The following is a 26,772-nucleotide window of genomic DNA, read 5'->3' as shown; positions in this document are numbered from 1 at the left end:
TGCCTTCTAAAGGCAGTGCTCAGCTGCATCTGTCTGTTTGGGTCACTTGAGTTTTTAAAATCCCATTGCTTCCAAGCAACCCTTTTATGCTCTAACACTGAAATGCATTTGGGGAGAGGGAGACAAGGCTCTGTGTGGAAACTATTTGGAAAATTGTTCACGTGAGCTTTATTTCTACTGAAAGATGTTGTTTTATGGGTCCAGATCCAAAATGGCGGTGATAGTACTTGGGCTTCTTGACTTTCAGGTGTGTCTTGAACCATCAAAGAGGCCTCCACTATGATGTGGAAGGCCCTCACTCTTATTTCCTCTCACTGCCCTGATGGGTGAGCATGCTGAGGGTCTTCCTGTAGTTACACTGTTGAGCACACAAGGGATCCAAGTTCATCACTATTTCCATCTCTGCATCAGGGCTGGGCTCTTTCTTGGGGAAGATGATGACTATTCTCTCACGCACTCTCTCTCTCCCTCATAACTTTCATGTGACTTGGCTTCACACAGCTACAAAGATGAATAGAGAGAAGACCAAGTTGGCCCACAGCACTGGTGTACACTATTATTACTCTTGGTGTGAACTAGAAAGCATACAGGGCTTTACTCTCTCCATTTCTTAAACCAAATGATGACCAGGATACTGATCTTCTGTTCCTTTGCTTGTGTTAGGAGGTGACATAAATAAGCAACTTTAAAAAAAAAAATGTCTGCTGGGCATGGTGACACATGTCTTTAATACCAGCACTCAGGAGGTGGAGAGTTCAAGGACACCCTAGTCTACGTAACAGTTTCCAAACCAGCCATTTGCACGGTGACACCCTGCCTCAGAAACAAAACAACAGCAAAAAAGTGAAGTGCTGATTTAAAACAATTCAAAATTTATAACAGGTTCAAGAAATTCTAGAAAAGGAAGTCAACAAAGCAAGTCATAGCATCCTAAATACTAAGAGATTCATTTTGTGGGAAGATCGTGTAAGATAATGTTAAGTGAAAAAGATGAATGGAAAAGGCAAATGCACATAAAACAATTTAATTTTAAAGGACTGCCGTTTTATAGTCACAGCCTGTTTTAAGCAGTGAAACAGAACCACTTTCCTTCTCTTTGTATGTCTGTCATTCAAGATGAGACAGAATGAGCTTCTTACCCTGGAAGCAGGGCTAGCTCCCAGTTCTTTGTGAGCCAAGTCTTTGAACAATATCATTTCATCGTTCTCTCTAGACCAGAGTATCTCAATTCAAACATTGGGGAAAATGCTTTTGAAGTCTGTGGATCAATAAGAACTTCCTGCTTCCCATGAAGCTCAAAAAGTCGAGTCCCCAAACCAATAGAGGATGAAGGGAGTTGAGAGATGCTTAAATACTGGGGCCTGATTGCTCTGGGCAGTTGCTGAGGTGGTTTCCAGGCAACATGAAGGCTCCCCTAACTCTCGTTACTCTAGGGCTCCTCCTGCTATCCATCACCATCCAGGGCAAGGTCTACAACCAATGCTCTTTGGCCAGAACTCTACAAAGACTTGGTCTAGCTGGCTTCCAAGGAATCACCCTGGCAAACTGTGAGTGCCCTTTGCTTTACTCCTTCTGAGAAGTGACATTCCAGAGCACGCGCAGGGAGGAATGGTCAGTCAGAAAGGGGGACCAAGCCCTAAAGCAATGGAAGAGACAGTAGTTTAGTCATTTCAGAAGGACCTTACCTTGCTTACTATCACAAAAATTACTTACATTACAAAAATATGCTCCCAGGGCCCCTTAAAGCTAAGGCTTTGGCCCGCAAATGGCAGCCCTCAACTGTAGTCCCAACTACTCAAGAGGCCAAGGTGGAAAGTTAGCTGGAGCCCAGGAAACTAGCCTGGGAGACACAGTGAGCAGAAGAGAGGCCAGCTCAATGTTTCAGCTGATAGACACACTTGCTACAAAAGCCTGGCAACCTGAGTATGAACCCCTGAACCCAGGTAATGGTAGAAGGAGAGATCTGACTTCAAAGCTGTCCTCTAGTCTCTTTCTATCACACACTACACACACACACACACACACACACACTAGTGAAAGCCTAGCAAAAGACACTAAAGTATTATGATATGTTATAAGTTAATATATCTCTATACTTACAAAGCAAGATATTAATAAAAGTACAATCAGCTACCCAAAGGGTGAACAGTGTAATTCATTTAATCTTACTACTATTAATAAAATAACTTCTTTTCAGGGGTCTGTTTGGCCAAATGGGAGAGTCATTTTAACACAAACACTACAAGATTCAACCCTGAAGACTACAGCACCAGCTATGGGATCTTTCAGATCAACAGCCGATTCTGGTGTAATGACGGCAAAACCCCAGGATCAAAGAACTTATGTCGGATATCCTGCAAAGGTAAGGCGGGCATATGATACTGTAAGATATCGCCAGACTCTCTGGCGAGGTTTACAAGAAAGACATTTGGTACAAAAGGCAACTTAACTTTGGGTTCATGGCAGACCTGGAAGCAGGCCATTTTAACCTCTAAGTAGGAATTATTGTCCTCCAATGATTCCCCCAAGTAAGAACTGAGGGCCTGGCGACACTCATGAGGAGCCTCTACTTCTTTCCATGAAATCCTGGGTGCTGTCCTCAGTCAAGAAAAAAAAAAAAAAAAAACGAACAAACACTTGGTATCAGAAAAAGATGGTGTTTTAACATACAAATGTTTCTGGAATGATCTATGAATGTCTTTTAAATGGCCTAGTTACTCGTATTATACTTTGGTTTAGAATAACGCATTCATAAAGAAATCCTCCTATCCCCTGAAGGGTAGTTCAGGGATAATTTGATTCTATGTCCTTTTATGTCAAATGCTCTTAAAACGCAGAAAATTGGATATTAGTATAATAAACATCCGTGTGACTACAAATTTTAAATGATTCTTAGTATTTTTGCCTAGTGCAGTTTTACAGTGAATTCAAAACATTATGATATTTTATTTCTAAGGTCTTTTGCTTGTATCTCAAAAAAAAAACAAAAAAACAAAAAAACAAACAAAAAACCAACCGACTCTACTTGATAATGCTTGCCACTCCTGGAAAATTAGATTATGGGTCTAGGGATATGAGAAACTGACTTTTTTTCATAAGAAAAACAACATAGTAAAGGTCAGGAATATTAACCCTGATGCATATTAGAAAGAAAGAGCATGAACCTGTTAGCTCCTGAAATACGTGTCAGCTCTGACGTTAAATATTTTAAATGTTAAAATCAAACAAGCATTAAATGGTTAAATGTTAAAATTACCAGACGAGAATTTTCATTTTTAAATCTTCATTTTCTTTAAAACATGTGGCATTACATAATAATCTGCAACTAAAGGGTCAAGTTTCTAACAGAAGTAAGAATCTGTAGCAGCTACAATATAAGTTTCAAGTGGCTTACAAACACTACTGACTTTTGATGTGTATTCTTCCAGAATGGACATCAATCATGTGTATAAATAAAATCATATTGTACACATACAAAGACTTGGTGTGTGCTTGACAAAATTCAATTCTAATGTGTGTGTGTGTGTGTGTATATTTATAATTTGATTCTCACCACTCAAAATTATTGCCATATCAACAAATACAAAGCGTGAATAGAATTCCACTTTACATTTACTCTGTCGTCTACCAACTCGGCTATCGGAGTTAAGCACTAACGTCACCTGCATTTGTCCCTTTTAGAAATTGCTGCGGACAAGTGTCACGCATAGGTACTCAAGTATTTTTCATATTGTTTCTTTTTTAAATTTAGACTTATTTGTTTTGTGTGGGCAGATGTTTTCTGTGCAGGTATGTGTGTGCACTGCATGCATGCCTGGTGTTTTGTGTGGGCAGATGTTTTCTCTGCAGGTATGTGTGTGCACTGCATGCATGCCTGGTGCCCAAGGAAGTCAGAAGAGGCTTGTGGATCCCCTCCCACCCCCCCAAAGCGCAGCTATGGATAGCTGTGGGTTGTGAGCCACCACATGGGCACTTGAAGTGAATCCCCATCCTTTGCAAGAGCAACAAGTGTTCTTATCCCGCTGCTGCCTCCTCTTGCTATTAGCTCTCGAAGATAAACTTTCATTGCAGAAATCCCGAGAGGAACGCTACAGGCATGTTTTACTTTAGGGTGAAGTACAAAGAGACTCTTCCATATTGGTTAGAAATTCCAGAATTTCCAGTGACTTTATTATGTGTCAAAGTATTTGCGACCAGATTTTAAAAAAGGAGGGGGGGGGGCACAGAATAAAGAAAAGCATGCCTCTGACAGTCACAGGTATACGGACTATGGAGATGGTGTGTTGGTGCACTTGCTCAATGTAACAGAGCCAAGCCAACTAAATCTAAACTGGAAATGCATTTCCCGTGCTGGCTCCTTCATTCCCCACCCTTCTCCTCTAGCTTTGCTGAAGAATAACATCAGGCCTGCCGTACTTTGTGCAAAGAGGATCATGAAGGATCCACAAGGAATTTATTCATGGTATGTTTTAATTGTTCAATGGGAAAATGGGGCCGGGTAGGGGTTGCACACACTTTTAACCCAACACTCCGGAGGCAGACACAGGCAGGTCTCTGTGAGTCTGAGGCCAATCCTGGTCTATAGAGTGAGTTCCAGGACAGCCAGGGCTACACAGAGAAGCCCTGTTAGGGGTGGTGATTGTAGGTGGGACAGACTACTTTAAGTTCCCCTCTGGCTGAAACCTAAGAGCAGACACTGGAAGGCCAGAGTTAATCTATGAACAAAAGGTACTTGGTTCTTGGTCTCAGTGAATCAGTGCACTCCTTCCATCATGTAAGAAACTCAGAATCTCACACTTCTATTCCTAGAGTGATTTTAGGATACTCTGAGAGTTCCACGTTCAAGGGCTGAGGAGATAACTCAGTGAGTAAACATGCTGGCTTCAGAAGTACAAAAGCCTGAGATTGCTTTCCCAAGACCCATAGAAAACAGCCAGGCAAGGAGGTGTGTGCTTGCAGTCCCAGGGGAGGTGCTGGCCAGACAGCATAGCCAACTGGGTGAGCTCCAGGCCTAGCAAGAGAGCCTGCCTCCAACACACTGACATTCTCCTATGTCCTCTGCACACATGGTGGGCATGCACAACCACACACACACACACACACACACACACACACACTCTCACTTCCCACACTCTACTATTTCTTTGCCATGTCTTAAAACCATTTGCCCATAAGTAAATGTAATGCATGACTCAACACTAAATCCTCTGTCCTGTGCTCTACTGAGGGTGTCGGGAGGCGCAAGGCTCTTGTGCACGAACCAAGTTACTGCTTTCTGGATGTAGCTTGTGGGTTTGTTTGTTTGTTTGTTTGTTTGGTTTGGTTTTTTTTTTTTTTTTTTTTTGGTTTTTCGAGACAGGGTTTCTCTGTAGCCCTGGCTGTCCTGGAACTCACTTTGTAGACCAGGCTGGCCTCGAACTCAGAAATCTGCCTGCCTCTGCCTCCCAAGTGCTGGGATTAAAGGCGTGTGCCACCACACCCAGAGAAACTTGTGTTTTACTGTGTTTCTATTATATTTTGGCTCTTGAGAGCTCTGAAGTGTGCATGTTGTAAAGAAGATCGATTTGAACCATACCCTGTTTACTTTTCTTTACAGGGCAAGATGGATAAAACACTGTGAAAACAAAAACCTCAAAGAGTACATTCAGGGCTGCGATCTGTAACTGTCTCCGTGTTCAGATCATTCGTCTCTTCTTCTGAGCACAGTAAACAGCTAAGTAAAAGGTCACCTGCTGTCGTCCCCCTTCAGACAAAGTGGACTTGCACAGGAGCAAGAGCTGGAACAAATAAGAGTCTTTACCATGCTTTCTCTGTGCAGCCCAGGCTGGCCTTGAACTCAGAGATCTGCCTGCCTGTGCCTCTTAAAGGTGTATACCACTCCCAGCTGACTAGTGTGACTATCATTTGATGGTAAGCCTATGTTTTCAGCTTGTGAATGAAACTGAAGTGGGAGAGTATTTCTCTAACTCCTTGAGTTTCAAATGCTTCTCTAACATTCCATTCTCCTTCAACAAAGGAACTCGGGCTTAATCATTCATAATGAACTATTCCCCAAACACACACACACACACAACCATGTTAGGCAAAAATCACAGCTATGGTGGTATCTGAGGCCTTCATCTGTTCAAATTACTCCAAAAACTTGCTGCTCACTCTGTGGGATGAGACATAGATTGCAAAAGTGACTTCTAAATGGCAGAAACCAGGAGACTCACGATAGGCCCTCTTTTCCTGTACTGAGCTTCGGCTTCAGCGTTTGCCTGAAGTGCTTCATTTGTAATGCTTCACAAATAAATGCACCTTGCTTGTGACAGTCTGTTCTGCCCTTGAGTGAATGTTCCCGGGCATCTTACTGACCATGAGGGAATTCAAGAGGAAGCAGTGAACTGTTCTGTCCTGAATCTTCTTAAACTTACATCCAGGCATTTCATCCAAATCTGAGATAGATAAGTTTGCATTGATAACTAACAACAGCAGTAAAAATTATTCATATATTAAAAGTACACATATTACCAAGAGTGAATTTGCAGTGCACATACTGTCTGTCACCATTCCACTCCTCTAGTGTCCTCAGAGAAATAATCACATATAAGTATATATACGATATTTTCAATTTCTTCTGGATCCTCACCAAATATCAATAGCTAGATACTGCTGTAGGAGAAGCCAATGGCATGTGATGGTGCGTGTTTTCCTGTTGCCGGGATAAACACCATGTCCAAAAGCAAACTGGGGAGGAAATGGTTTCTCTCAGATAACAGTTCATCCTTGAGAGCAGTGGGGGTGGAGTGGGGTGGGGTGGGGGAGGAACTAAAGCAGAAGCCTAGGGAGGCCCCACAGAAGAAAGCTGCTCTCAGCTCAAGCCAGGTTACCTTCCTAACACAGCGAATGCCACCCACACAGGACTGGGTCCTCCCACACAAATGATTAGTCAGGGAAATGTCCCCACTGACATGGCAAAGGTCAGTCAGGTGATGGCAACCCTTCACTCGAGGGACTATCACGGTCAGCCATCACACACATTATCGAATCTGGCATTAAAGAGATCGATGCAAGCTGGGCCGTGGTGGCCTTTAATTCCAGCACTTGGGAGGCAGAGGCAGAGCTCTGTGAGTTCTGGGGCAGCCTGGACTTTATAGAGTGAGTTCGAGGACAGTCAGGTCCACACAGAGAACCCCTTTGAGAAAAACAAACCAAACCAAACAAATATTCAACAGTGATCAGCAAATAAATATGAAACGGAACATTGGACAAATTATGGTTTATTACATGACTAGATTTTCACAAACATTTGATACACCAAAACTATGCTAGATTCTTATAACCATTTGATATATTAAAAACTGTTGTTTCCTTTCCCCTTGTCTCTGAATGTTCTAGATAGTCAGCGAGAACTCACTTCTCACCTTTAGAGAGTGTCCCTGATCTCTAAAGCTCTCTCCAGAGCCCAGCGCCATCAGCCACCCAGAGTATTTGTTAGCTTTCAAAAAGTTCTCCCCGAGTCCACTCTACAGTGGCTTTAAAATCTTGATCACATTTATTTCCTGGAGAGGTGCACATGGAGGTGAGAATGACTCTTAGGAGCCAGTTCTCTCTGCCCATCATGTGAGCCCAGGGATTGAACTCAGCTCACCAGATTTGGCAGCAAACGCCTCTACCCGTGAGTCCTATGAGCAGCCCTGAAGCAGCTTCTAAGAAAGATTTTGATCCTGTTACCCCTACAGGGCATGGTCCACTGGGAGTCAGGGGACAATGGCTGGGGGTTTTCTCTTGCAAGCAAATGAATACAGGATTGTTGAAACTCAGGGGTTTTTCTTGTTAAGAAATTGGTGCTCTGGTGATCAGAGAAGGCCCTATTGTTGAAGACAAGCTTTGACATCCAGGGTAAACTGAGGCAGGGCATAGAGTCAGCAATTTTGTTGCTCCCTGGGGGGGGGTGTTTGACAAAGAATTCCTTGTGGGCCACAAAAGGAAGGTTAAAAGAAAAAAGGGAGAAAGATTCACACACACACACACACACACACACACTGAATGGATGGGTGGAGCAAACTTCAACAAACTCTAATGAGCAAGTTCCAATGAGCAAGCTCCAACAACTTCAGACAGACAGACAGACAGACAGACAGAGAGACATATATACATTCACACATTGAGTGGATGGCATAAAGCTCCAACCACCTCCCATATATACACATACACACATCTTTGGTGGGTGGAGCAAACTCCAGTGAGCAGGCTCCAACAACTTTATTTTTTTCTCCTATGGCTTACATACCCCACCAGAATCTTTCAGGCAATCTAGAATTTCAATGTGGTTACATTTTATTTTCCTTCTAATGAATGACTATGAAAACAGTTTTGTTCCCCGGGGACCTTTACATGAAAAACATTTTACATAGAAAGGTAAACAACAACAACATAGAATTATTCTCAAGTACCCACACACATTTGTAACTAAGCAACTCGTTACAGATTAACACGGTATGAGCAAGAAAGGTGATTTTTCTCAGCCAGGTTTTTCTTCCTGGCAGACTGCAACGTGTGGTTGCCAAGGAAAGGATCAAGGATTTTATTTCCTACCTCACAAAGTAATCTTATGAAAGTCTTAAAAGAATCCCAAATCTAGACATTGATATAAAAACAATCAACGCATGAAACTCAAGAAGAATGAAGACCAAAATGTGGACACTGTGCCCCTTCTTAGAATTGGGAACAAAACACCCATGGAAGGAGTTACAGAGACAAAGTTTGGAGCTGTGATGAAAGGATGGACCATCTAGAGACTGCCGTATCCAGGGATCCATCCCATAATCAGCTTCTAAACGCGGACACCATTGCATACACTAGCAAGATTTTGCTGAAAGGACCCAAATATAGCTGTCTCTTGTGAGACTATGCAGGGGCCTAGCAAACACAGGAGTGGATGCTCACAGTCAGCTATTGGATGGATCACAGGGCTCCCAATGGAGAAGCTAGAGAAAGTACCCAAGGAGCTAAAGGGATCTGCAACCCTATTGTTGGAACAACATGATGAACTAACCAGAACCCCGGAGCTCTTGTCTCTAGCTGCATATGTATCGAAAGATGGCCTAGTCGGCCATCAATGGAAAGAGAGGCCCATTGGACTTGCAAACTTTATATGCCCCAATATAGGGGAATGCCAGGGCCAAAAGAATGGGAATTGGGTGGGTAGGGAAGTGGGGGGCGCTATGGGGGACTTTTGGGATAGCATTGGAAATGTAATTGAGGAAAATATGTAATAAAAATATTAAAAATTAAAAAAAAATAAAATAAAAACAATCAATCATTTCTATTTTAAATCCTCTGAATCTACTCATCAGCAAACCTTTATTAAATCATATCAGGAAGCTGAGGGCAAAAAATTGATACGAAAAATTAGTCATCGCCTAAAACGATAGTTTAGGCTCAGTAAGAGTTACATGGGCCAATGCTAGTTAGACTGCCTTTGTTCTTGTTCCCTGACTTTAAAAGTCTCGAGCTCTCACTCGGGAGGCAGAGGCAGGCGGATTTCTGAGTTCGAGGCCAGCCTGGTCTACAGAGTGAGTTCCAGGACAGCCAGGACTACACAGAGAAACCCTGTCTCGAAAAACCAAAAAAAGAAGAAAAAGGTCTCTAGCTCATCTATTAAGAGTGTACCTTTCTGAACTTCACATTGCTTCCTATGATTTCCTACATCAGAGCCACTAGCAAAAAACATCTTACATCTTAACCTTACCTCACGAACAATTGAATTTTTTCCAAATGCTTTCTAAGTGTGGTGGCCATTACTAAGCATCCACAGCTCTCAGCTCTCTCCTGGGGTTGGTGATTAGATCATGAACCTGCTCCAGCAATGCTTGAGAAAGATTGAGCATTATTATTGTGAGAACCACAGATGCTGCCCAGTGAGGGGCTGGAAGCCCACTTAGAGTTTGTATATAATTCCTAGAGTACGAGATGTGAAGGCATCAAGGAGAGCAAACGCCACAGCAGCCTCAAGTCCTCAGGACACGTGGTCCTCAGGGCTATGCCTCTCTCCAGGCACACCCCTCATGGCTGTGATAACGGGTGGGCCGAATCCCGAGAGTTCTAAAGCAGTTTGTTGTTCCTCCTGCGTTGCCCTTGACATCCTGTAGTAATAGACAAAGTAGCGTCTTACACACAGTGTCAATTTCCTTAGTATCTCCCACTTAGCCAGGTTGTTTGGTAGAAAAGGTGGTTGTGAAAGACCCACAATGTGAGGACTCCCCCACGTTCTGACTCAGGAGAGGCGACACCCCAAAACCACCCACAAGAAACGGTCTTGCTGCAAAACTGCAAGAGGATTTTTATTCAAGAGCGCTCTCGGGCCCACGGTCATACACCACGTAGGGGTAGAAGACCATGGTGCCCCAAGTAGCTGGATAAGGGGGTATTTAAAGGAAGAAACCACAACTCAAGGAGGTGGGGAGGGCGTTCCAGTTAAGAGTCACAAGGAAGTACAAAGTCACAAGTGTCACAAGGAATACCTGGTAATTGTTAACTCTCAAGACAGTTTCTAAGAGCCCCTAACAATCTAAGAGCCCCTAACAATAGCACATTTGCATTGCAGGTTCTGGTAATGGTCAGGGTGACTTTCTTTGAATTGAACCCAGGAAGCAGGTGGGTGGAGGAATGTCTGTTTTATGACCAGCACACCTGAGCACTGAGCCACAAAAGCCACACTCCCAAGCCTGGGCCCAAAGGCCTAGAATTTTGTTTTTACGTTTTACTTCTTCAGTTGCCAGTACACGTTTACCATTGCCAAGATCACAGCTTAGGTGCCAAGAGAAAAGGCTACAAAACGGAAAGAGGCAACCAAGAAAAGATTGTTCCGGAAAAAGTCACTAGGGAACACGGAAAAGAACAGTTCCTTGTGATGACCCACGAATCAACTTTAGAACATTTAGAACGGTTGCGTCTAATCTTAAAATCATGCTTGCTCTGGCTCTGAGATCAGCAGCCACTGGCCTAACTGCTAATGCTTTCCGCAGAGCGCCACCTGATTCTCCTGCTGGCTTGCTAGGCAGCCCAACAACTAACTGCCTCTCCTAAGAACGCCGGAAGCTACCGCTCACGCGTGTGCAGCCAGAGGGGGTAAGGCAGAGCACAGGAAAGGCAGAGTGCAGGCAGAGAGCATGCGCACAGCAGCACCAAGCGTAGTGGATCGTTATGTTGGCTAGGGTCAGACACACAGCGGAGAGGCCTGAGCTTTTTCGGTTAATCATCAAGCAACATGTTTCCAACTTGAGCTTCTTGCTAGAAGCTAGAGCAGTATTAGTGCAGTGTGAAGAACTCCATTCCCTCAGTCCTTCGGTGTATTTTAAATATAATCTCCTATTCATATTAACCAGCTACCAAAGTCAAAAGGCACCAGGATCCAGACATAGTCTGAATTAAACTTAGAGGATATTTAGAGTTAGGGTGGTGCCACAGACCCTAGAAGGAATCTGTTGCCTTGCTAAAATTCTCAACAAGAAAGCGCTCACGGGCTGGAGAGATGGCTCAGTGGGTAAGAGCACCCGATTGCTCTTCCGAATGTCCAGAGTTCAAATCCCAGCAACCACATGGTGGCTCACAACCATCCATAACGAGATCTGGCGCCCTCTTCTGGAGTGTCTGAAGACAGCTACAGTGTACTTACATATAATAAATAAATAAATCTTTAAAAAAAAAAAAAAAAGAAAGAAAGAAAGCGCTCACATAGCTGGGCATGGTGGCGCATGCCTTTAATCCCAGCACTTGGGAGGCAGAGGCAGGCGGATTTCTGAGTTCAAGGTCAGAAGGCTGATCTGATCCTTCAGATCATTTCAAGTACCAGTTTCTCAGCGCAGTGATGAGTAGGTGCAGTCTCACGCAGTGGGACAGCAGGTGGAACGAAGCAAAGGTCACTCATTCAGTCAACAAAAAGCTCTGATGTGTCACAGGAGCGTTGCTGCAAACTGCAAGACAAACCAAACAAATACAATTAAGTCAATAAATAAGTCCGCTAAATAAGCAAACCAGTAGGGGCTGACGCGACCGCCACTGCAGTGTTCTCTAATTTACTAATGAGCTCTGTTATACACGTAGCCTGTGCACATTCCCTTTCCATAAACTGCTGGGAGGAGCTTGAGGTTAACATCTGGACACACTGCTTGCTGCTTTGGGAGATAAATGTTTTCAGTGGTAGACTTCCTAAGTGAAAAATAAATACTAGGTATGTATTAATTTATAGTCAAGTGAAAAGAGGTGTTTCCATCACATTGGTCAGTAATTCTGGGACACACACCCCCCCCAATGGTTTCAGGATTTGGGAAACTGTGTACCCTGTATATGCCCAATGTATAAAACCAAGAGAAGCCTTCCTCCACCAGCCACAGACAGAACCTTGGGAAAATCATCTTTTTATCTTTCTTTCTTTTTTGGTTTTTCGAGACAGGGTTTCTCTGTGTAGTCCTGGCTGTCATGGAACTTACTCTGTAGACCAGGCTGACCTTGAACTCAAGAAATCTGCCTAACTCTGCCTCCCAGGTGCTGGGATTAAAGGCATGTGCCACCACTGCCTGGTTGAAAATCATTTCTTGATATTCTTTTCTCAGCACAACAGAAAAAAGCTAAGTCTGAAGTGAAAAGTAAAATTCCCATGATGCCCTTTTCACTCCTTGCCACCTCCTCCCCTCCCAATCTGCTGCAAGAGAGCAGCTCAGAGGCACATTGTGCAGAGAGGATTGTCGGATCCACAGGGCACAGATCCATGGCATGCTTTTAGGCTTTCCAGGAGGAAGCTATTTTCATTACTATTACATAGGCAGACTTTAAAAGACCCAAGTGTCACTCAGAACTCAAAATGTTTCTGGCTAGTGAAAAAGAAGAAGTGTTCACTGGGAACCCTTGTTAAGATGTCTGCAAACCATCTCCACTGTACAGTGTTTTGTAGTGGAGACACTTAAAAACTATTGCTCTTCAAAATTTTGATCTATGCATTTATGTATGTATGTATGTATGTATGTATGTATTTATTACAGTAGTGTTATTCAATTACGAATTGTAACCATGACGATCCTTTGACAGTCACACCATCCGGGATTTGTTCAGTGAGACCCTGGAAACTGCCTTCCCTGGAATTTTTGCTATGAGCGCCTCATTCTCTGAGCACTTCTTGCATTTCTGGCTGTTTGACTCATCTCGTTCTTTTCTTGCTTTAGATCGGGAATAGCCATTGCTCCAAGGAGTCCTGGTTTCTTATAATAATGATGTTTTAAAAATAAGTTCTTGGGGTGGGGAGGCATCAAGGTGGCTTCATGGGTAAAGGCAGCCATATTTGATAATCACTGGATTCCCCTGAACCCACATGTGGAAGGAGAACTGACTCCCGGAAGTTGTTCTTTGACCTACACACACATACACACACACACACACATGCACACCATGGCATGCTCCCCACTCGTACCCCAAGATAAATGAAAAAAAAAAATACCTGGGACTCAGATGTCATTACTTCCACGCCCTATTGGTGGGGAAACCTAGAGGATACAGACATTTGCACTACACTTATCCCAAAATCTTTTGAGTTGAAAATACATCTATACCAATACCTCCATCACAGAGTTCATTCTATTTTTTTTTCCTTTTCCATCACTTAAGTCTCTTCTCAATTATCAATGTGCCATAATCAATATCCCGACATGACCCTGCTGTATAATAGATACCCTGCCCTCAGGCTCCTCCGTCTCGGTGGGTAGGGGGCTGCATTTTCCTCCATTACCTGGATGCTGCCTTTAATATGTCACTTCTCTGAGGCACTATGCCAGGGGTTCTCAACCTGGAGGCCCAATGACCCTTTCACAGGGGTTATATGTCAGATATTCTGCATTTCAAATGTGTTTATATTACTATACATAATAGTAGTAAAATTAGTTATGAAATAGCAACGAAAATAACGTCATGATTGGGGTCACCACAGCATGAGGGGCTGTTAAGAGGCTGCCACATTAGGAAGTCTGAGAAGCACGGCACTATGCCAAACCTCTGTCCTGAGAGGACGGAGGGCTCATGGTTGGTTGGTTCACTGTGCATCTTTCCTTTTTGAGAAAGGGTCTCCCTGTGATGCTCAGGCTGGCTAAAACTTTTTATCATTTAGTTTTTTTGAGCCCACTCCATAACCCAGTCTGGTCTTTGAACTCTCAGCAAACCTCCTGCCTCAGCCTCTTGAGTGTTGAGGATACAGTCCTAGTCCACCATGCCCAGCTTGGCACTTCCTATTTAGCTCAGGCTAGCCCTGAACACTTCTGACCTCTGCCTTTGAGTGCTGGGGTTATAAGTGGTTATCATCGTACCTGGCAGATTTCTTCTTGTTGTTCCTTTCCACATCCCAGACACCTAGAATAATGAGTGGGAACGTGATAGACTCTCATTCCAACACGGTTTTCTTATTCTTCAACCTCCCATGATTCCAGGACAACAGCTTGAAGAAGACTAGGTCATACCTCAGGGCTGTGTAAATGTAGAGCAGAGACCAGCCATAAGAAATGTCACATGGCCTTTCCCAAGGAGGGAAGCAAGAAAAGACCAAAGCACCAACTGGACCAGAGTCCAACTTGGCAAACCGGTGAATCTACTGTGGTTACTCATGAGAGTATGGGTGAGGGGTCCCTCACAGGAGCAGGGTTACCTCAAGGGCAACTGCATCACTGAAAAGCCCAGGCCCCAGTGGGTGGTGACTGGACATCCTACAACCCTGAGCTTGCTGGGTGGCTCTCAGGCAGCTCAGTAGGACATAGAGTCTCCCCCTGTCAACTCCACAGGATGAGCACAGGTTCTGTCCAGGACTTCTGTCTCCTCCCTTCCCCCAATCATCCCTTCCTGCTTCTTTAACCTTGGGGGGTAGGGGTGGGGGCTCGTGTATCTTGTTAGCTTCAGAACTTCTTGAGCCTGTGAGTTGTTTACTTCCCGAGTCTCAGGAGCCTCCTGTCTCCTTCCTGGAGGGAATGTCTCCCTTAGAAGCTCTAAGCTTATATCAGGTGATCAAGGAAGGGGAATGACATTTAGATACCAATTAAGAAACAGAGTAGGACATACTCAAGAGCTGCCAGGACAACCCCAAAATACAGGATGACTATAGAAACAGCCGAGATTATCAAAAACAGAGGCTGGCAAAATTAAAGGTACTTGTTATCAATCAGCCTGATGACTTTAACCAGATCTCTAGGACCCACGTTCTCTCTCTCTCTCTCTCTCTCTCTCTCTCTCTCTCTCTCTCTCTCTCAATAGATAATACAGTAAAAAAAAAATACTTTTATTAAAGATTAGCAAAAATTGGGGGCTTAGTGGTTAAGAGCACTAGCTGCTCTTCCAGAGGACCTGAGTTCAATTCCCAGCAACCATATGGTGGTTCATAACCATCTGTAATGGGATCTGCTGACCTCTTCTGGTGTGTCTGAAGACAGCTACAGTGTACTCCCATACATAAAATAAATCTTTTCTTAAAAAATTAGCAAAAATTAGCTGTTAAATTCGCTTCTCAGTCTCCTGATTATTTTCATTGATTAGTGCTGTGCCCAACCTTCATCAGAGAAGTTTATTGCAATGAGCAGTGATTAATGCAGAAACTCAAAAAAACTAGCCAAAACGCCCAGGAATGAGAGATGGTGGTGTGCTTAACACTATTCGGGACAGTTTTATCACTCCTTCCAAGATTGGGGAATATTTCAGGGTATAAAGAGCCAGAGAGTGGGGAGACATGTATAAAAAACGACACCTTCTGGCCACAACGTGGCCATTGCACTCATGAACTTACTGCAGCTGCGGTTATCTGCATAGGACTTGCGATTGCATGTTAACATTTCAACATGGATGGCGGGAGGGGTCCAGGGGCCTCACCCTTCCCTGAGGGACTATTGACAATTCATGACTGTTTGGGAAAGAGATGCCATTTTCTTTAGTAAGGTACCACTGATAAGTTACTCTTGCTTCCGTAAAGAATCCCACATCCATAGTAGGACAGGAAACGCCAATTAAAGCCAATAGGTCAAGAACTAAGAGGACATGAAAGTAGGAGGGGGGCTTGTTGGAAAGAAGAGTTCCAACTGGGGAAGGGTATGAGAGAGAATAGTGAGTGAAAATAAGAACATGACCCTCTTAAGGCATGGTTTAGGAGGTTTTTAATGGAGATATGGAGAAAACAGATTCCCGAAGAATCTGGAAAAGTCAGACTGAACATGGCCAGCAGAACAGATTGAGCCATGAGGAGCGGGAAGTGGAGTAATTTCTGTAGTGCCATCATTTTGGCCTTGGGAATCGAACTCAGGTCACTAGGCTTGGCAGCATATTCTTTACCAAGCCCACGCCCAGTTATTTGACCTGCCCAATCAGAAGCTTTGATTCCAGAGTCTATCATCTTGAAGTGTGTGGGATTATCTCAACCCTAAAGCTACAGACGTTCACCATTTTGGTGCTGGGTGCTTCCCTACCCTTAACTTCTGGAGCTCTGCCTAAAATTTATCCCCATCTCTATCGGCTGCAACAGCTCATCAGGCTCTCACCGGGTAGGGCGGCAGCCTAGCGCGTGCGCAATGTCTGCCTAAGCCCGTTGCGCATGCGCCGCCGCCCTCCCCCGCCCTTCCGCTCGGCTCTCCCAGCTCGGGGCTGAATGGCCGACCCCGACGCGGCGCGTGTGGAGGAGGTGGCTGTCCGGCTCCCCGAGCCCAGGCGACCCGCCTTCCTCCGGCCCGTGAGGGGAGCGGCTACCCCGCTGGCCTGAGCTCTCTCCCTGGCCGCCGCGGCTCCTTCCCGGGGACAATATGTTCAAGAGAATGGCGGAATTTGGACCTGACTCCGGCGGGAGAGTGAAGGTCAGTGCGCAGGCGCGGGGCGGAAGCTCGGCGCTCATTGGGTCCCGAGTCCTCGTCACCGCCTCCGCCCCGCCAAACACAAAGGTTTCGGGGTGGCTAGGGCATCAGTCGCAGACCCTGGATAGGCTCGCCCCGCTTGTCGTTCCCGAAGCCCCGTGCTGATAAAGTCAGCAAAGAGCGCTTAGCTTCGTTCGTGTTTAGTGAAGGTTGCTTAACACTGGACGTTGTGACACTCAGTTCCCTCACATTTATATTAACACTTTATGTGTATTATTAATAGGGGTGGAGGTAAGAGGACGACTTGCAGGAGTCGGTTGTCAGGTGTCACCATGTAGGTGTGCTGTCCAGCCTGAGCTGCAGTCGTCTCTTCCCCGTGTGCCATCTCTCCAGCTCGCCACCCCCTCCCACCTTCCTACATCTGCTGGTCTTTTTTTTTTTTTTTAATTTTTAAAATTTATTTTTATGTATATGAGTACACTGTGGCTGTCTTCAGGCACACCAGAAGAGAACATCAGATCTTATTACAGATGGTTGTGAGCCACCATGTGACTGCTGGGAATTGAACTCAGGACCTCTGGAAGAGCAGTCAGTGCTCTTAACCACTGAGCCAGCCCTGCTGGTTACTTTTTAAGGTACTGGTTCAGGATGCTCTCCCCATGCCCCTTTTAGCTCCTACTTACAGATCTTATCACAGAAAGGACTTTTTTTTTTTTTCCAGAAATCACTTTTACATCAGTCTACAAAATTTTTAAAATCCTCATCAGAGTCATATTAGTTTTATTGCCTTAATCATAGTGTCTGTATATCCATAGCTGCCTTAACAGTATATGTAAGATGAGAAATCATCGAACATCTTAAAGCCCTGCAATGCAATAGAAAGAAATGCCAGGTAAAAGTCTGTGTTAGTATAAGAGGCTTTGTAGAGCTATGCATTTGCCCAGGGTTTTAGGTAAGGCCTGGGGCTGGTAGGAAGTGATTACAGAGCAAAAGGTTCACGGGAAACTCGTCTCTACTTGCACAAGTTAAATCTGGAAGTTTGTAGTTCTTAGTCTAGGATAACTTGAGAAAGTTGGGCCTGTAGTCCTCAAATTGAGTTTCTTCCTTAGTAGCTGGGGAAGGGGTGGGGTCAGGCAGGAACAAGATAGGCCCTTGAGAGGCCCATCCCAAGTGGCCTGTGTGTTCCCACTGTCCCCATCTCCTAGGCCATTCATTCAGCTGTGAGCTGATCAGTATGCTAATCCATTGGTAAGGTTAGTGCTTCCGTAGTCCAGTCACCTCTCAGTGCCACCAGCTGGGGACCAGCAATAAGCCTTTCGGGGGAGGGGGGATACTCCATACCCAAACTGTATGTGCATAATAAAGATGACAGCAGAAAATGCTTGCCCTGAAATTCTCTCATAAACCGACCTTGGGTTTTGTGCTGTGCTTTGGTAAGCACTGCCAGAGGCTAATCTAAAAGCCTTTCCCAGCCAGCAGAGCCAGTCACAATGGCAACTTGAACTCAGTAGCCCAGCTTTTAGGTTTGTGAAGGCATTTTGTTCTTCTCTAATCAAGTCCTCATGTGCTTTTACATGCAGATTTAGATTAGAACATTTGAGGCCAGCTTTCCAGCTTTAGCACAGCTCAGCAGGTAAAAAGCTACCAAGTCTGATGGCCTCCGTGCAGGCCTCAGGAAGGTGGAAGGAACAGAATCTATTCCTGCAAGACATCTGTGACCTCCTCATGTGCTGCCCAGGGCGCCCAGCATGCACACAGACACCCCAAATAACCCACTTTTCATGTGAGGACTGGGGACCAAGCTGTAGCCTTCCGCAAGAGCAGCAAGCGCTTCAGCCGCTGAGCCATCTCCCCAGCCCCTCCCGTGGGAAGCATTGTGCCAGCGTTAGTGAGTGTGATGCTGGCTCGAGACGCCTGTTCTAAGTCAGCCCGTACGTGGTTAGACTGCGGCTCCCTAAACCAAGTCGCCGTGGCTTGTGGTGTTTATCCGGGTGCTGGTGAAGTCTTTACTGATTTTCAGCTTGCTTTTCTTTTAGGGGGTTACCATCGTTAAGCCAATCGTTTATGGCAATGTTGCCAGGTACTTTGGAAAGAAGAGAGAAGAAGACGGGCACACTCACCAGTGGACTGTGTACGTGAAGCCCTACAGAAACGAGGTGGGCATCGCTTTTCCCGAAAGGAGTGTTTGCGGTGCAGTCTGTTTAGTTGACAGTAAACTTTCCAAGTATGAGGTGGGTCCATTATAGATTCCCACCACTAGCCCCATCTGAAACAATAAAATGAAGCCCCTCATCTTCATGTAATTAATGAGTCGGGTTTTCAAAAATATCGTCTGAATAAAATTAAGATAAGGGGCTGGAGAGATGGCTCGGCTCTTGGTATACTTCTATAAAAATACCCCAAATCTTGCTGTTGCTTCTGATGGAAGTCAGAATTAACTGAGAGTGTTATTTATTGATACATATAAAAGCAGAATTTGAGCACCTCGGATAGTGGTGACACGTACTTATAAGCCCAGCACTGGGCCAAGAAGATGGCAAGGTCCAGGCCAGCGTGGGCTACATAATAAGACCTGTCTCAGCCATGTCCCCTCAAAAACCCAGGGTTTGCAAAACAAGTGAAAGGAAATAACTTGGCACTGGCTGACTGCCTTTCTTCCTCTTTATTCCCTGGTTGCTACCCAGGCATAGTTCTTGGCTCTGTTTGTTGCTGTTGTATTAAATTGTTTTGGAGTTTTTGTTGTTGGGGTTTTTTTTTTTGGTTGGTTGGTTGGTTTCGGGGGTGTGGGGGGTGTTTGTTTTGGTTGTTGGTGTGTGACAAGTTCCCACTATGTAGTCCTGTCTGGGCTGTAGTTCAGCTGTGTAGACCAGCTGACCTCAAAACCGAGATCCTCCAAAACTGAGATCCTCCAAAACGGAGATCCTCCTGCTTCTGCCTCCGGTGAGCTGCGATTTAAGGTGTGTCGCCGCACTGGCCTATTTTGTTTGATTTTTGGGAGAGCAAAGCAAGCTTTGAGTCTTGAGCTGTATCCCTGCCCCTTTTAAGACATTTTAGTTTGAAGCGGGGTCTGGCTGAGTTGCCCAGGCTGCTCTCAAGCTTGCTCATCTTTCCTCAGCCTCTTGGTTAGCTAGGCTGCCTCACTAGGCCAGCTAACCTGTGAACGTCAAAGGAACGTGCATCGTGTAAAATTGTGCTCGGGTTCCGTCGGAGAACTGATTTTTCTGTGTTTTAGGATATGTCAGCATATGTGAAGAAGATCCAGTTTAAATTACACGAAAGCTACGGCAATCCTCTAAGAGGTGAGGCACGGCTCTTGACTCATCGTGGAATAGTTATAGAGGGCCAGGGAGCAGGAACTAAATCAGTAACTCGCAGTTGTTTTCTTCCCTCGCTCTAGTCGTTACCAAGCCTCCATATGAAATCACAGAAACAGGATGGGGTGAATTTGAAATCATCATCAAGATATTTTTCATTGACCCCAACGAGAGACCTGTGAGTAACCCTAGCCTTCGCAAGGAGGAAACGGGTCAGTTAATAACGGTCAAGTGTCACGCTGACCGGGGGTTGGGGGTGGCTGGTGTGTTAGTGGTCTTGCCATAAGTTAACACTGCCCTTGTTATTTAGGATATGTCAGTTTAAACACCACTCAGACAGGTCCCTAATAGGTAATTTGAAAGTGCTATTGACGGAGTGGGGTTGGGGAGCTTAATGTCCTAGCAAGACTGGATATAAACCCTAGTGTCTCAGGCTGGTAAAGTCCTTGCCAGCCCGGGCCACAGAGTTAAGGCCCTGAAACAGAAAACAACACAGACAAAAATACAGAAAAGTCTTAACTCTCTACAGCTAATTAATTCAGGAGTTGGAGTCTGCCGAATGGGATGTGGGCCCCTCTGGGTGACTAGGGCACCTTCCCTATAGATGGAGACCCCATCAGGCCTTGTTCTTTGTCTGCCATGACATCACCTCTGATACCAGGGATAAAGCAAGGTCAGTGGGCCCAACCATCCATCCCATGGCCATTCCTTTTTTTTTTTCCCAAAAAAAAGTCTTACCCTTATTTGTGTGTGGTGTGCACATGTGCAGTGCACACTTGTGGATGTTAGAGGATAACTTTTAGGAATTGATTCTCTCTTTTTTAAAGAGAAATTATTTATTTTGTGTGTATTGGTGTTTGCCTGAGCCACGAGCATAGCAGAGATCAGAGAGGGTGTTGGATCCTCTGGAATTGGAGCTCTGATTGGTGGGGACCACCGAAGGCTGAGAACTGAACCTGAGCCAGCGCTCTTAGTCTCCTTAGCACCTAGTTCTCCCCTTCCACTGTGCAGGCTCAGGGGCCAAATTCAGGTCATTTGGCTTGACCTGAGCAAGAGCCTCTACCCACTGAGCCATCCTGCCAGCCTGCTTGCAGGCTTTTTCCTTTTTTTAAAACACAGGTTCTCACTGTGTAACCCAGTCTGGCTTCAAACTCAATACAATCCTCCTGCCTCAACCCCCAAAATGGCAGGCGTGCACCACTGTGCCTGACTCCTTGATGGGGAGACCTGTCAGTCCTGAGCCTGTAGCATCTGGAGCTCCCACCTCTCTGAGCCCTCTCTGTGCTCTCTCTCGGGTTGTAGATTCTCTGCAGCATCTGTTGTCTGCTGCAGAGATGGTAAAGATACTGACGGTATCTTTACTGTGGCCTGTGTAATTCATACCCTTTAAGATCATCTGCTGTTGTTTTAGTGATATTCTGGGGATTTGCCCTCTCCGTTCTCTACAGAGCCTTGTACTGTGTAAGGAACTATGCTTTAACTCCGCGCCTTCCCCACCCCTCTTGGTGTGTCGTCCCATTACCCTTTCCGTTGGCTGAGTCCTATCCAGAGAGGGCAGACATCAGTAAGCTGAGTCCATCTGTTTAGATTTAGTGGCAAATATTTGCTCATTTTCTTCTACGCTGGAGGCTTCCTGTTTCGTGATGCCTGGGAAAACCATGTTTCCTTGTAGTGACGTTAGCTTGCCCCTTGGGAAGTTCTGTGCCTGGAGATTGGTTTGCACGTTCTCCATGAGCTGTGTTGCTTTGTCAGCCCTTGTTGAGTACTGAGGGCACATGCGCTGTGGCACAGAGCCCCTCCTGCGGCCTCAGTGCACGGTGTTTAAAGACAAGGTGCTCTTGCGGGCCAGCATGCTACCTCCCTGCTGTTTACCGTGCTGCTGATCAAGCCCCTGGTGGAGCATCTTGCTCGCACTGGAGACTTCACTGTGGATAATTACTTTAGGAAATGCTGATACAGAACTCAGAAACCCTCCTGCCTCAGCCTCCTATGTGCTGGGATTACAGGCACGCTCCACCATGCCCACCTTCAAATCTTTTTTTTCAAGTAAATTTATGAACTTTAATCTTCACAGAAAACTGTTAAAATTCCCATAGCTTTACTTGTGTTGTTTGAGGGTACACTTACTCCCTGGGGGTGCTTGAGTAGAGCCTCACCTAACTCTATAAAGTGCCCCTACTGAAAGGTGGACAGGGACGTGTCCCTGGTAGGAAAGCAGAGAACAGGAAGTTTGGGTGGTTTACCACCTAAGTTGCAGTGGAAGCAAGATCTGGAATTTGATGTATTTACTAATTCCACCTCAGCTTACGCAGTGACAGTGTCAGGCGAGACTGGTGGCTCACGCTTGTAACCTTAGCCCTTGAGAAGTGGAGGCAGGAAGGTCAGCCAGAAGTTCAAGGCCTGCCTCTGTTACTTAGTGAGTTCGAGGCCAGCCTCAAGGTCTCACAAGTCCAGGAAGGACTGACTCACTGACAGGAGTGTTCTGACCCTGGACTGAGTGACGCTGTGTGTGTTCTAGGTGACTCTGTACCACTTACTGAAGCTCTTCCAGTCTGACACCAATGCCATGCTGGGGAAGAAGACAGTGGTTTCAGAGTTCTACGATGAAATGGTAAGGCCGCATAACGAGAGGGTCGGGGGGGCCGGAGGTGGGGACGCCCTGAGTTTTAAACACATTTAAGTTGGAGACCTTTAGAGTTACTGGGCTTTTTTCCCCGTTTTATTCCTTAAGATATTTCAAGACCCAACGGCAATGATGCAGCAACTGCTTACGACGTCTCGCCAGCTGACCTTGGGAGCCTATAAGCACGAGACAGAGTGTGAGCGCTTTTTTATGTTTAATTCTCAGCTCCTCCTTAATCCTCATAAACCCTTAAGAACTGCCTGGCTTTGCTGTCATGTGGTAAAAGAAACGGGGGAGACTTAGAAATAACTGAGAGCAAGGAACTGTTTTCAACTGATGTCACAGTTAGGTTCCTGCACTGTGGACAGCGATGCTTGTGAGCAGCACTTACCTAGGGTGTCCACAAGGTGGCGATGTTGGCTGCAAGCAGGACTTTGTCAAATCAATACCATGCTAGCCAGCTTATAATTAAGTAGAAACCTCTTATTTTGTAGTCAATATATTTATTCAGTAATGTTTACTATATCCAGCTAAGGTTCTTGGTTTTACTTTTGCATTGTTGGGGATTGAATCCAGGACACATACTCTACCACAAGCTACATCACCAACCTCTAGAAATTTTCAAATAACGCTCTTTTGTCAATATAAATGATCATTTTACCTATCACAGGGTCTAGGTACTTTATACACATTGGTTCCTTTTAAGTCTTCTGAAGGGGGCTGGGGAGGTGGCCTAGTTGGTGAGGTCCTTGTATGCACAAGAACCTGAGGTTGGATCCCAGCAGCTCTGTAGAAAGCTGGATCTGGTAGCATGTGCCTGCAGCCCTGGAGCTGGTTGGTGGTGATGCAGAGACGGGAAGGTAAGTGGGGCCTGCTGGCGGCTGTTCTCGCCCAATCACTGAGCCCCAGGTTCAGTGAGAGACCCTGCCTCAAGACAGTAAGGTGGAGAGGGATGGAGGAAATCCAAGGATGCTGAACCTCTGCCTCCACATGCACACGTGCACACACGTGCACACATGCACATGCATACAACACCCACACAGTCTTCTCAACAAATGACGTGAGGTCTGTGCCGTTACGGTTCACGTCGTAAGCAAGGCAGTGGGTGTACAGGTGTCACGGCTAGTGGGGCTAGACCTCAGATTTAGACAGTTTCCTCTCTTGAGAGAAGAAGCTAGAGGCTTATTTTGGTGGTATGATTTTATTATGTAAATTGTATCAGTGCATTAGTTCAGAATAGTTTTTGTTTTTTGTTTTTGTTTTTGTTTTTCGAGACAGGGTTTCTCTGTGTAGCCCTGGCTGTCCTGGCACTCACTTTGTAGACCAGGTTGGCCTCGAACTCAGAAATCCGCCTGCCTCTGCCTCCCGAGTGCTGGGATTAAAGGCGTGCGCCACCATGCCCGGCTCAGAATATTTTTGATTGGTTCACTGGCATTCCTTGGGTTTGTATGCTCCTTATTCCAAAGTAATAATAAGTATCCAGAGAAAACCAAACAATGTCTCAAAGCCTCAACTGTGAGTTAGCAGCTGCAGCCTCACCTTGTAGAAAGCAGTGTGGCTTCTCTGTTGGAGTTTAGGCTTCCTACCCGCTCCACCCACTGTGTTCAGTGCTCTGTCTCCATGCAGGAAATGGTGGTCGTAGGAAGTGCTGTTTGTCCTCTCTGGTGTCATAAGAGGATAGGCTCACTCAGCTCAACTGTTCTTCTTCAGTTGCAGAACTTGAAGTGAAAACCAGAGAAAAATTAGAAGCTGCCAAGAAAAAAACAAGCTTTGAGATTGCAGAGCTTAAGGAGAGATTAAAAGCAAGTCGTGAAACTATAAACTGTTTAAAAAATGAAATCAGGAAGCTTGAAGAAGACGATCAGACGAAAGACATTTGAGCAACGGGCAGTAAGTCAGCTGCAGAGCCGGGGCACCGCGGAGGGACTTGCTGCAGACGCTGCGGTGTTTCTGGGAGGAGCTGCGAGTGCGGTCCCCAGCCGGCCGTGGCTTTCTCAGAGAGGACTTCAGGTACCCACACTGTCAAGCTGCCTCCCAGGGCACATGTGTGCTCTAAGACTTAATGCTGGGTAGCATTCCACGATGTTAAGCACAACTTTTAAAGTGTTTGTTTTGTTTTAAATTGGACTCTGTGTGTAGTTTATCCTCCTCAGGCAGGCGTAGCGGTTCTGTTGTAGTCTAAGGGGTGCGGGTTTTGTACCTCTCTCCTAGGTAGGATTAGTGACTGGTACGTGTGTCTAGTTCTTCAGGTCCACATCTGCCCCGCTCTACCTCTTTTGTATATGATGTATCTAGGAAGTGTTTAATAAATGTAGTTTACTGCTCCTGTGTCTGCCTCTTGTGACTTCTCCAATCACTTTAGCGCCTTGTGTTTTCAAATAAATATGTTATTCTTTGAGAATTTTACATAGTGTGTTTTGATCATATTCGCCGATGCCCCTCTCCTTCTCCCCTCCCAGCTCCACCTGACCTGCCTGATCCACCAACTTTGTGTCCTCCTTTTCGTTTGAATTTAACCCACCCACCCTCTGGGAGTGGAATCTTGGCACAGCCTTAGAAAGCTGACACCCCTTACCCCAGAAACCGACATCTGTCTGTAGCTCCTTGGATGGGGGCTCATGGGAACACTTCCTCCTAACACCTAGATCACAGTCCACAGTTCACAGAAATGGCCGGGCAGTGATGTGTATGAAAGACTGAAGACCCAGGGTCCGTGCCTTCCTCTGTCACACAGATCCTGGAATGACAGGCTTGCCCCACCATGCCCAACCTGACTGGTTTTTTTAATATTGAGGATGGGTGTGTGAGAGACAGTACATCCACACCACAGCTCTTGTGGCCACAGGAGAACATTTTGGAGTCACCCTGCTGAGACAGATCTCTTGTTTCTGCTGCAGCGCTGCCCACTCTGAGGGTAGCAGGCCTGTGAGCTTCCTCTGCGTGATTTCTTTTCCTGCCTCCTATCCACCCTCAGGAGTGCTGAGATCGTAGACACACCACCTCCTCGAGCTTTGTGTGTCACTTCCAGGGCTCAGACCCAGATCATCAGGCTGTACAGCCAGGGGCTCCACCCACTGAGCCTGCTCCTGGGGCTGAGTCTGGATTCAGGTCTAATGCTGGACTTTCTGACCTGCCTTTTTTTATTGGCTTTAGTTACTTTTTTTTTTTTTTTTTTAAGACTTATTTATTTATTATATGTAAGTACACTGTAGCTGTCTTCAGACACTCCAGGAGAGGGCGCCAGATCTCGTTACAGATGGTTGTGAGCCACCATGTGGTTGCTGGGATTTGAACTCTGGACCTTCGGAAGAGCAGTCGGTGCTCTTACCCACTGAGCCATCTCACCAGCCCCGGCTTTAGTTACTTTTAATTAATTTTTTTTTAATACTTAAAACCATAAGAGATGTTCATAGACACCCTAGATAGCAACCTTACATAACACTGCTAACAAATTCCCAAATCTAAGGAGGCCTCTTCCACCACTGGATTTTTTGCCCTTGTCTTCCTGGCTAGCTGCGCCGCGTTATCTGTTCCCTATCTTCAGCAAGGCTTGCCTGTACCTTCCTGATTGCATAGTGAATCATGGTTTGAAATTTTCCAATCAACTGAATCCACAGTTGATCTGTTCACCGCTCAGACTCTGTTGTAAACAAAGGGGAGTTTAGGGACTGTTTAATTCAGTTCATATCTAATAATGAAATTAAGTCCCGAAGAAAATTAAACTTTGGAAGTCATACAATCTGTCAGGGTTGGAGGTAGAATTTGAAAATTGACTCCCTGCCTGAGTGGGACATTCAAGTATGATGCACGTGGTTTCTGAGAGAACTGGAAATCACCTGAAAGTTCACTTTCCAAGAAAGTGTAAGCTTTTCAGGGAAGAGTGTAAGCTGGATTTACTGTTCCTGACAAATCCTGCCGCCCCAGTTTGTTTACTCTCCACCTAGTTCATCCGTTCAAATAAAGTTCTCAAAAGAAACGAGAATTGTTA

At 45.4% G+C, this 26,772-nt stretch overlaps 2 protein-coding genes and 1 long non-coding RNA gene across 3 annotated transcripts; 2 read left to right on the top strand and 1 right to left on the bottom strand.

The window, feature by feature from the left end:
- Positions 1-1,402: 1,402 nt before the first annotated feature.
- Positions 1,403-6,310, top strand: LOC110303760 (lysozyme C-like). Its single transcript, XM_021174965.2, has 4 exons — positions 1,403-1,547; positions 2,198-2,362; positions 4,384-4,462; positions 5,597-6,310. The coding sequence occupies exons 1-4, from the start codon at positions 1,403-1,405 to the stop codon at positions 5,661-5,663; spliced, it is 456 nt and encodes a 151-aa protein (XP_021030624.1). The 3' UTR covers positions 5,664-6,310.
- A 3,372-nt stretch (positions 6,311-9,682) lies between these two features.
- LOC147002769 (uncharacterized) lies at positions 9,683-14,484 on the bottom strand. Its single transcript, XR_015048565.1, has 3 exons — positions 14,337-14,484; positions 11,837-11,960; positions 9,683-10,130 (listed from the first exon to the last, which is right to left on the bottom strand). It is a non-coding gene; the product is annotated as an uncharacterized LOC147002769 (long non-coding RNA).
- Positions 14,485-16,597: 2,113 nt separating this feature from the next.
- Yeats4 (YEATS domain containing 4) lies at positions 16,598-25,190 on the top strand. Its single transcript, XM_021174372.2, has 7 exons — positions 16,598-16,850; positions 18,884-19,003; positions 20,080-20,146; positions 20,245-20,339; positions 22,680-22,772; positions 22,893-22,980; positions 24,495-25,190. Exons 1-7 carry the CDS (start codon positions 16,800-16,802, stop codon positions 24,662-24,664), a joined length of 684 nt encoding a protein of 227 aa, XP_021030031.1. The 5' UTR covers positions 16,598-16,799; the 3' UTR covers positions 24,665-25,190.
- Positions 25,191-26,772: the final 1,582 nt, after the last annotated feature.

Source organism: Mus caroli, unplaced genomic scaffold, assembly GCF_978045245.1.
Source record: "Mus caroli unplaced genomic scaffold, Mus_caroli_1 scaffold_9, whole genome shotgun sequence".
Classification (NCBI taxonomy): domain Eukaryota; kingdom Metazoa; phylum Chordata; class Mammalia; order Rodentia; family Muridae; genus Mus; species Mus caroli.
Note: the sequence above shows the minus strand (reverse complement) of the source record. Positions and strands in the feature narration are given on the sequence as shown.

Bases quoted from the DNA above. Each gene is read 5' to 3' on its own strand.
- LOC110303760 (XM_021174965.2), top strand. From the start codon at position 1,403: ATGAAGGCTCCCCTAACTCTCGTTACTCTAGGGCTCCTCCTGCTATCC. The intron at 1,548-2,197 runs GTGAGTGCCCTT...ACTTCTTTTCAG, and splicing joins AGGAATCACCCTGGCAAACT to GGGTCTGTTTGGCCAAATGG. The intron at 4,463-5,596 runs GTATGTTTTAAT...TTTTCTTTACAG, and splicing joins CCACAAGGAATTTATTCATG to GGCAAGATGGATAAAACACT.
- Yeats4 (XM_021174372.2), top strand. From the start codon at position 16,800: ATGTTCAAGAGAATGGCGGAATTTGGACCTGACTCCGGCGGGAGAGTG. The intron at 19,004-20,079 runs GTGGGCATCGCT...TCTGTGTTTTAG, and splicing joins TGAAGCCCTACAGAAACGAG to GATATGTCAGCATATGTGAA. The intron at 22,981-24,494 runs GTGAGCGCTTTT...GTTCTTCTTCAG, and splicing joins CTATAAGCACGAGACAGAGT to TTGCAGAACTTGAAGTGAAA.